Raw genomic sequence first — 11692 nt, forward strand, 5'->3', positions numbered from 1 at the left:
TGTTTATTTTTTTGAAAAGAGAAAGAATAGAAAGTGAAATTGCTTTTAAAATTCATCAGCTCCAGTTCGAAATCCTCAAAGTTGAAGTTGTCACTCATGTTACTCAGCTTCGTCCAAAATCCTAAGTAAAAAATGATTAGGTGAGAAACAGATAAAAAAAAAGAAACATGTGAGAGAAAGAAAAGTTCACAAATATTTGTATTGTTTTCTCTTATTATGTTTAATTCCCATTAATTTATCATTTATTAAATTTAATGTTTTTCCTTATATATTTCTAATTTAAGATAAAATAATAAAAATAATTAGGAAAGAGAAATTATTAAAATAAAATAAAATGAATTAGTAAAGATAAATAAATAATGGTAATTATGATAAGAGAGAAACAGTTATAAAATGTTAAAAAAATAATAAGTATATGTGAGATAAAATACACAAATTAATTATGAGAGATAAATTATATATATATATATATACATAATAATATGGGGAGAAAATAAATATATATTTTAACTATTTTTTTTTAAAATTAATTTAATAAATATGGAAACTAATAATTTAAAAAAGACTTTTCATTACTTAGGAAGGAAACTTAATATATAATGAAAAAGTGATAAAATACAAAATAAATTAATTATTAGCTATACAAAATTAATTAATTAATATATATATAATGAGAGAGAAAATAAAAACAAAATTAATTAGGAAATATATTATAAATAAATTAGTAATTATGGAAATATAATTATGATAGGAGAGAGAAACTCATATAAAATGAGGAAAATAATAATATATTAAAGAAGATATATGTATATATATTATGAAATAAATGTATATATATATAGTAGGAGAGAGAAAATAATTAAATTAGTAAAAAAAAATGACTTAATTTGTGGATGATTGTGGAGAGCGCGTCTTCTACACCTCTAACATTTTAAATTAAGTATGGTATTAATCATACTCACATATATCAAATAGTTTGTGTCTTAATAGACGTTATGAGGTGGAGGCGACTTGTAAACGTAAGAAGGTGGCGGTGGAGATGAGTAAACATAAGGAGGTGATGGAGGAGAAAAATAAACGTATGGTGGTGGTGGAGGAGACTTGTAAACGTAAGGAGGTGGTGGGGGAGATTTGTAAATGTAAGGCGGTAGGGTGGGGAAGAGTAAATGTAGGGAGGTAGTGGAGGGGAAGAATAGATGTATGGTGGTGGAGGAGGGGACTTGTAAACGTAGGGTGGTGGGGAGATTTGTAAATGTAAGGCGGTGGTGGTGGGGAAGAGTAACGTAGGGAAGTGGTGGAGGGGAAGAATAGACGTATAGTGGTGGAGGAGGAGACTTGTAAACGTAAGGAGGTGGTGGTGGAGAAGAGTAGACATATGGCGGTAGTTAGTGGCGGACCTACAAGGGGGGCCTTGGGGGCCGGGCCTCCCCCAACCTTAAAGTAATTTGTTTTATATATATATATATTTGACAAGTAACTCTTAATCTAGTTGGCTTTGTAACTGGAAGGAACATGAGGTCAGGTGATCAAACCTTGGCCTCACCTTTAATTTTATCTATTACATTAGTTACATTGGTTTGTTCGGTATTTAAATAAAGATTTTGATATATTATTTTATATGCATTAATATTCTATAATCGTAATCTAGAGTGTATTTTATCTATTACATTAGTTACATTGGTTTTGTTCGGTATTTAAATAAATTTTGATATATTATTTTTATATGCATTAATATTCTATAATCGTAATCTAGAGTGTCTATTCACTTGATAATTATGTTTATCACGTTTTTGTATTTTTGTTCTTATTTATATTTTTTATTTTTTATTCTCATAAAACTAGGCTGAAATCTATTAAATTAGATTTTCATATTTTTTTATAGTTAGTTTTTTATGAATTTGTTTTTGTGTTGCATTTGATGAAAAATTTATTGGGAATTACAAGTGAGTTATCACTTTGCCTACAAAGAGGATATCAAAATATAGTTCAAGCAATGTCATTGATTGCGAGTTCGAAAAATTAATTACATAAATTTAAAGAAGATGGATGGCATGATATTTTGGACCAAGTTAACAGTTTTTGTCAATTACACCCGATCTTAATACTTGATATGAATGAGCATATGATAATGATAGCAATGGTAGGCGAAGAAGAAAAGGGGAACTCATCAATAATCTTCATCATTATCGTGTGGAAATCTTTTGTCAGGTATAATAAATATTATTTCTTATCTATTAATAGTTATTATTTATTATCTATTATCTATTAATATTATTATTTTATTTAATGCTAGGTTGTTGACTTGATTATGCAAGAAATGCATAATCATTTTTCAGAAGTTAATACATAATTACTTGGTTGCATATCATGTCTTCATCCTAGAAATTCATTCTCCAAATTTGATATTTGTAAACTCATTCGTCTTGCCAAACTTTATTCCGAAGATTTCACAGGCAGAGATTATTTATTTTTGAAACAATAACTTCGGGCTTACTTATTTAATTTGCGGGATGATCCTCAATTTTCTTCAATTGAAGACTTGAGAATTTTTGCTCAGAAATTGGTTGCAACAGAAAAAACATATAGTCTTTCCATTGGTTTATCAATTGATAGAGTTGACTTTAATTTTACCAGTTGCAACTGCATCCGTTGAAAGAGTATTTTCTGCAATGAAAACCGTGAAGACTGATTTGCGTAATCGAATGGGAGATGAATGGATGAATGATAGTTTAGTTGTATATGTTGAGAAAGATATTTTCTCAACAATTGAAAATGAGCCAATATTGCAATATTTTCAACAAATGGAATCTCGTAGAATAAATTTGTCTTCTTTTGTACCGACTCATGGACAAGAATAATTTAGTAATTGTGCTTATTAGTATTTTGTAATTGTGTTTGTTAGTATTTTTATGTAATTACCAAGTAAAATTTTAATTAGAAAATGCATTTATTTGGTTGCAAAAAAAAGCTACGTTACTATGTATTTGGCCCCCCCGAGAAAAAATTTTGGGTCCGCCACTGGCGGTAGTGGTGGAGACTTGTAAACATAAGGAGGTGGGGGGGGAAGAGTAAACATAGGGAGGTGGTGGTGGGGACTTGTAAACATAAGGAGGTGGTGGGGGAGAAGAGTAAACATAGGGAGGTGGTGGTGGGGACTTGTAAACATAAGGAGGTGGTGGGGGAGAAGAGTAAACGTAAGGAGGTGGGGTGGAGACTTGTAAAGTATGGAGGTGGTGGTGGTGATGAATAAACATAAGGAGGTGGATGAGGAGATTTGTAAACGTAAGGAGGTGGTTGTGGAGAAGAATAAATATAACGGGTGGCGGTGGAGACTTAGACGTATGGTGGTGGTGAAGAATAGACGTAAGGAGGCGGTGGAGGAGACTTGTAAACATAAGGAGAGGTGGCGGTGATTTGTAAACATAAGGCGGTGGTGGAGGCGAGGAGTAGACATAAGGTGGAGGAGGCGGTGATGAGTAAACGTATGGCGGCAGTGGCGGAGATTTATAGACATACGGTGATGGTGGGGGCGGTGGAGATGAATAATAGTCGCTGTCTGCTGCTACCATAGCCGCAGACACGAGACAAAGTGCCAAGGCCCATAGTGGCCTATAATAAGTTGCCATTGCTTAAGCCTTTTTGTATTCCAGAATCCTAAAGTCGTTGCAGATGCTTTGGCAATGGGAGGGCAGATGCTTTGGCAATGGGAGGGATCACCCTTTATACAGTGGTTTTATATTAAAGACATCTCCCATTTTTTAAACAATTCCCTTTTTCCAGTCAATTAATATTTTAAATTACCATATGTCAATGGAAGAAGGGTTAAATGTAAGTTTAATTCCATGACCATTCCCAACCATTAGACAAAGAAAGCCCGGTTGACAAAGTAAGTAAGTTGAACCATTAAACATAACAATTTATATTCAATTTGCTCCTTTGAAAGCTTCCAATCAACTACTTTAAAATAAGGACATATTTAATCCCCTTATATTCCCGGTCTCCTTATTTGGTATAAAATGAATCAAGTTGTAATGCTTTTCTTCTTTTTATTGTAGTACTATTGACTTCGTCGTTGTTTTTCGATACGATCTTTCTTTGTTATAACATTTTTAAAATTCAAGTGGCCTGTATAGAGCTTTGATTTTTTTTTTTTGTAAAATATTACTTTGTTGGCTAAAAACACGTTCGATTCATATTAAAAACGCTCTGAAATTAAAGGTCATGACGATGTGGCTAATTCTAGCCACCAGAGAATAAATCCGGATCAAAATAAAAGAAAACATGTTTTTACCATCAATCAAGAAAAAAAAGACAAAAATGTGACAAAGAAAGTAAAGACAACTAAATAGATCAAAACCGATGTGATCAAATAAATACTTTGAAAATATCAATCCTCATATATCAACAATCCGCGATGTTTAAACATATAGACCAACCCAGACATATGTCAAGAAAAAACATTACATTTAAATTTGACAGCTTTAATCTCGTAGTACATCATTTAAATTAAAAAGCCAATTTTTCGCATGAAATTTTCAAATTTACTCATTATTACCCTATATTTAGACTACAATTTATTAGGTTCATCCTCAACAAATTCTATTGAAAATTGATATAAGCAAATTAATTCAGACCAAATAGTCAGTATACCTAGCGCTTTGTTTGCTTACCATCGTTTTCTTTTTGTTTCTCATTTTTTTGTGATCAAGATTTGTTTCAAGATAAATTTGCATTGCATCGTGTTAATGTGTATTAATGATGCACTATTTAGATAAAAAGAAGCAATTTGGTTATTAGAATTATTTTATGAGGAAACTCTTAACTAATTACTTATAATCAGCAAGAACATGTTAAAATTGTTTGTAATAAATAGTTTGTAACTGCAAAGGAAATAGTGATTATTATTATTTTGGTGTATATATTAATTAACCAAGAAATACAAGATATTATTTTGAGGTGAAATAGTTTGTAACTGCAAAGGAAATAGTGATTCCTACTAAATTGCTTGGGGAGTCGTTGATTCGGAAGAGCGGGGTTGTTGCAGTTGTGGGAAGATGAGAAGGGGAAAGGAGAGAGAAAAAGTGAGGTGAAATAAGAGGGAAAAAGAAAAAAAATTAATAATAGTTAGGGTAAAATTATCAAAATAAAAAAAAAGTTATATTTGAAAAAAGATATTATGAATGTTAGTTTTGAGAATGACTCTCCTTTGAGTGTCATTTAATCAAATTTCTCGATTACTAAGAGGATCCAAAAATTAGAGTTGAGTGTAGATTTAAGAAAAAAAATATGGTAACTTAAAAATTAAATGAAAAATTATGAATAAATTGAGAAGATAAATATGAGTTTTTGTCCATTTAAAAAAATTAAATATTCAAATTGAAAAAATATTAAGAATCATGGATCATGTCACATTTCTATTGTAAAATATATATATATATATTTTCGATGTGATTTCCTGAGCTCTAACATAGATCCGTCATGCTCATTATTATACTATTAGTTATATTTTCTTATAATTATATATATAATAAAAATCAGAAAAATGATAAGAAATAATTTTTTTTAAGAGTGACATAATTAGCAAGCAATTATGCACTTTGAAGAAACTTCTATTCATGAGGTACAAAATCTGGTTTGAAACAAGAACACAATAAGGTTGCTCTTTTTATCTAGAAAAAATATTATAGTTTTTCATTCAAAAAAATCTTCATATAATTTCAAAATTAGTATGGATTTGTAAGAAGTCTGGGTCATTTTCATGTATGTAAAGTTTAGAGTTAAATTATATATTTTAAGAACTATAAACTCTTACTCTTCAATTTTTAATATTAAATTTCTTTCAATTTCTATAAAATAATAATCATAATAAATTAAAATATATGTATTTATCTTTATATATATATATGTATATAATTTAAAATAAAAAATGATTAATTGACTTCACATATGTACAAGTTATCATTTAATTTATTCTATGCACAATGACAAAGTTTCACTACTCATATTATATATATAATATAAAATAATTGATTGTGGTATATTGTTAAATTTAAGTGAATTATAGGATTTTATATTGAATGGTTATAATCTTATTAATATGAATTTCACCAAATATATGTGAAACAATTTTATTTATACTTGAAAATAGTTCTTAAATATTTATATAGAGTGAATTAAAAGTTTTTTTAGTATTTTCATATATAAATTTTTTAGATTTAAATTGAAAATTTTAATTAGACACTTCAATATATATTTTTTTTAAAGAAACGTGTATTTATATTAAAAATAATAAAAATCGTTTAAAAACAACAACAAAGTTTGACATGAGAAAAAAAATAATCAATAGGTTTATCGAGCTCGTAAGTCTCCAAGAAAACAATTAACTCCTTAACAATTTTTACTGTTTTTTCGTAACGAATCTTAAAAAATGTCGTAATAATATCATTATGAATGATACCCGTCGAATTACTACGATAATTAAAAGTTCGACGATTTTTCTTAAACTAGCTAGATAACCCATCAAAAAAATTGAAATATTAGCATAAATATGTAGGTATATCATATTAGTATTAATCCAAACTTTCTAACATCCAATCAAATATGGATTAGGTTATATTACCCGTAACAATTTTTTATACAATTTTTATAACAAAATTTATGTTCATAACTTATTTAATAATTATTAATTAGACAACAAGTTCAATATATTTTTAAATATGTTTATATAGATAGGTTAATATATATTATATAAAATAATTAAAAATATAAGATATTGATATCTATTTTTTTTAACTAATTTTGTTTAATTAAATAAAAAAATATAATTTAGTTGATAATAAAATTAATAAATATGAAAAAATTATAGAATATTTTATTTCAAATATATTAAAATGAACACATTCATAATTGAGAAAAGTATAAAACATAAATACTTTTTAAAATAAATTATTTGAGTGAAGTTTATATAATTAATCTAAATGATAGAACCATTTGTAAAATTAAATTGAATACTAAACAATTATTTGAGAGCTTTTTTATTTTAGATTATTTTAAAAAATAAAAATATCTATTATAAAATTGTTTGATGTAAAAGTTTTTATTTGAATAAAATGTTATATACATAATATTAATATTTTAAAGTATTATAAAAATACAATAAAATTATTTTTCATGATTTGAATATAAATTAATAAGTAAAATTTGATGGGGCATTAAATTATTTGAATGTAATGTAAAATATTTCAAATAACACAAACACTAAATTGATAAAAAAAAATATATATTTATATGATATATCTATACTTAATTGAAAAAAGAAAAGAAAAAATCTCTTTATATTTTAATTCATTATTATATTACATTTTCATTAAAAAGTTGTTTTAAAAGAAAACATTTAATTTATATATTATATTATATTATATTATATTATATTATATATTATATATCATGATCTTCTTTATAATTTAACTTTATTTTTATTTTATGATTTTCTTTATAATTTAATTGATAATTATCTATAAAAATTAATCATTTTATAATTTAATTTATAGTTATCCACATAGATAACTTTTACTTTTATGATATATATCATGATCTTGTAAGACAATTACATAGAAACTAAACTTTATTATATTTTCATCTTACTTGATTTCTTTTATAGATTGTAAAAAAATTATGGAAAAAAATAGTCCTAACATAGTATTTTTTATGATTCTTCTAGGTAAATTATTATTTTTTTTTATAGAAATAATACTTATTTTTCTCTTATCTTGACCTAATTCATTTATAATTTTGTTAATTGACCTAATTCATTTATAATTTTGTTATTATATATTTACAGGTCTTTTATTCTCAGAAACATTAGGATGTAAGACACTAGCAGAATGTCCTACATGTCAAATTGGTTTACCAGCGTGCATAAATGGAAGGTGTGAATGTTTTGTTGAAGAAAAAATTATATGTAATATGAAGTGTTTATGTAGTCATGGTACTCCCAGGTGTGTTAAAGGAAAATGTGCATGTATTGATGACATGTAATTCCAATAGAATAATAGTCACTCAATAAAATTGCTTTTGATGAAGATGTTTCATTTTTTCATAATGGCTAATCTTTCATGAATTCCAATCAATTTGAGAATAAACAAAATAAAACAAATTGCAAGCATTGAAACCTCATTTGTTACAATAATCCTACTAAATCGATTGAAACGAAAGCAATGCCATGAATCTTCTTCTAAATCGATTGAAACGAAAGCAATGCCATGAATCTGACGTGTTCTGTCACTTGTTGAAGAGAGAAATAAAAATTTCCCGAACATGTTCATTTGATCTTGGAAAAATAGTTTTTTCTCTCTCCTGCACATGTCTCTGTTCGGGACAAAAATCTCCAGAACATATCTATTTTACCGGAAAAAAATAATTATTTTTCTCACGTAACCACGTTCGGGATAAAATTCTCCCGAACATGACCATTTTCCCGGAAAAAATTAATAAAGAAAACAATATATTTTCTATCTTTCCTGCACATGTTAATGTTCAGAAAGAAAAAAAATGTCCTAACATATTGATTTTTTCAAAAAAAAAATTAATTAATAAAAAATTCCCTCTCTCTTATCAATGTGGCTCTTTCACTTTCCTTATAATTTGTTAGCTAGATTATTTCTACATTAATTTATTGTCTAACAATATTGTATTTAATATTGTGTGAAAAAACAAAATTTTGAATATTAATGTTGGGAATTTCAAGATGAATTATTTGGGATAGGCTTGATAAATTAAATAAAAAAATATGAATAAATTGAGTAGATGAATCCCCGTAAAAAAAAATTTTTTTTTTTACACTAGAAATATGACATTACTCTTCATTTTTTTTAAAAATAATATAATTCATTGTTTTTTTATCTAATTATTAAAAAAATGGTAAAAACTTTACTTTTATATACTTATTTTTTTCAAAATTTTATCGTTATTATTTCAAGCCCACCCCGGTTCGAAATCCTGGGTCCGTCCCTACCTACCTACACCGAAAAACACGACAAGAAACACGGGAAATGGACTATCCCATAATGGGCTTTCCATTACATTCCACATTCACCATATAACTGCCCAAGTACAATCTCCCGTATCTTCACCCATTCCGGCTGTTCAGATCCCCAACAACTGGTCCAGCACTACCTTAACCTGATCTGAGCGTCCACCATTGGGCACTTTCCTCCCATCGCATCCTTTGTAATATCCGTAAAGGAATTTGAGAGATATTCTCCTCCCCGGATCAGTTCTCAAGCACTTCATTATTGACCATTTCCTTTTCAACTAGAGACTTGAATCGTAAGAAAATAGAAAATGCTTCGGACTTTTGATTAAGGAAATACAATCCACAACATTCTTGTATAGTCATCAACAAAGAGAATGAAATACCTCTTATTTCCAAGAGTGGAGTCCTTGCATCGGGCCACATATATCAGAATGGACAAGTTCAAGTGGTCTTTTGCTCGCCATGTAGTTTGTGGGAAATGGGAGCTTGTGCATCTTATCCATAAATACAACTTTCACATATCAATTCATCACCTTGAATAAAAGAAGTCCAACCCACCATGTTTTTCTCTCTTTAGCAGCTGAAGATCCGTTGATTAGATGACCATATCGAAGATGCCAAAGCTTAGACAAATCTTCATTTTCCACATTTAATGCACAGTCATTTTTCAATGGAAACGTGAGGAGGAAAAAGTCTTATCTTTCATTTCGACAGTTGCCACAACCACATTCTTCTTTTTGTCAAATATTTTGCATCTTCCATCATCAAAATATACGAGAAGTCCTTCTTAATCAGTTGTCCAATACTAAGAAAGATTATATGAAACTATTAGGGACATAAAGAAACATCCGTGATAAGCTTTTTTTATTACCTCTCGAGTTGGAACACAATGGTTTCGTTTTCCTTTCGCGTCTTGATATGAACCATCCTCAAGAACAACGGTTGAAGTAATGTCTAAGTTGAGCTCCACAAACATATCTTTATTGCTGGTCATATGGTTGCTAGCACAGCTATCAAAATACCATCGACTTTTTGACTTCTCTTCACCATTTAGAGAAACAAACATAACGTCATAATCTTCTTTCACAAATTTTGCATCATCTTCTTTCTTCTCTCTGATTTTGAAATCGACAATCCCTTTGAGAATGATTAGGGATTTTGCATCTTTTGCATTTGAATTAACAATCTTTTGACTCATGATTTGATTTCTTGCAAATGACAGGAATAAGAATCATTCGATTGTTGTGGTGCTTTGCCTTTCCAACCGAATGTCTTCTCATTTTTCTTACCAAATTTGTTGTGATGACTTCTTGAATACGCTTCTGGTACTTGCTTGGATTTGAAGGCTTGATCAGTTGATGGAGTACAAGAGCGATTAATTCTTTGCTCATGTTCTAGAAGAGATCTAGTCAACTCATATATTGTCATTTTGGACAAATCTTTTGATTCTTCAATCGCAGCAGCAACATGATCGAACTTTTGAGGAAGGCTTCGAAGAACCTTTTCAACAACTTTTTTGTCTTTGATTTTATCTCCACTGCTTTTTATTTGATTGACAATAGTGGAAACACGAGAAAAAAATCTTGTACCTTTTCTCGATCTTCCATCTTAGATTGTCAAAATCTTTCCATAAGGCTTGGAGTTTTAATGCTATTGTTTTCTCCGTACCTTGAAATTCCTGTTTCAATATCACCAAAGCATCTTGAGCCTTTTTTACTCCAAAAATACGAGGGAATATGGTTTTCCCAACTCCTTGTTGAATATAGCGCAAAGCTAATGCATCTCGTTTTTTGAGATCCTTTTCAAATTTCGCGTATCCTTCGTCGTCTTTATCGGGCACATCGAGTTCTTTTTCATTTATCATATCCCAAAGAACTAGGGATATGAAAAATGTTTCCATTTGGCTGCTCCAGAATTCATAAAATTCGCCTTCAAAGTAGAAACTTGACTTGGAGAGTATGAGAATAGAGTAGATGCCATTTCAAGATTGAAACGTAACCTTACTCTGATACCAAATTTGTTGGTGCAGAAAATATTATAACTAGGAAAATATGATTTATTGATAGAATTCTTAAGTAACCTACAACTCACTTAATTTTTATATATGAAAAACTAATGAGTGATTCTCAATTTAAAGGAAAAGATGGAAGGATCTAGAACTCAAACTTAATAATAATTTATGACACTAAACATGGCATCTCTTGAGCTTCATCTTCCTTCCACGCTTCATCTTTAACAATTGAGCTTCACCATCCATTAAATGTTTTTCCAAGATTATTAATTATTTATTATTTTAACAGAAACCTTAAAGTTCACAGGGACAAACAGAAACCCTAGACACTTACTGAGTCCCTGCACCTTAAAGAAATGTCAATAAAAGAAACTGATTAATACATTGCAGAACCAATCTGATCAACTTTATCTTCCAATTCAACACATAAGTCTCAAACTGCGCCCATTGTGGATATTTCTACAGAGAGATACACATGATTCTTTGGAAAGCCATATACGGAACCCTATATTTCACAAAAATGAAAGCGAGAGAGTGAATACCTTTGACGAAATTCTTGATTGATGTTTTTTCTCCTTGCCGCTGTGAACTGATTATCAACTAAAATAATCTATTATATTTACTAAATAACTGTTATAAAAGAAAAC

The 11692-nt window shown here is 28.8% G+C and overlaps 1 protein-coding gene across 1 annotated transcript in view; it reads right to left on the bottom strand.

Moving 5' to 3' along the window:
• Positions 1-3626, bottom strand: part of LOC124940307 (extensin-3-like) — an 18944-nt gene extending 15318 nt beyond the window's left edge. The window contains exon 1 of the mRNA XM_047480819.1: positions 3047-3626. Coding sequence (XP_047336775.1) covers positions 3047-3626 — 580 coding nt within the window. The remainder of the gene's footprint in view (positions 1-3046) is intronic.
• Between the last annotated feature and the right edge of the window lie 8066 nt (positions 3627-11692).

This window comes from Impatiens glandulifera, chromosome 1 (genome assembly GCF_907164915.1).
Source record: "Impatiens glandulifera chromosome 1, dImpGla2.1, whole genome shotgun sequence".
NCBI classification, from domain to species: domain Eukaryota; kingdom Viridiplantae; phylum Streptophyta; class Magnoliopsida; order Ericales; family Balsaminaceae; genus Impatiens; species Impatiens glandulifera.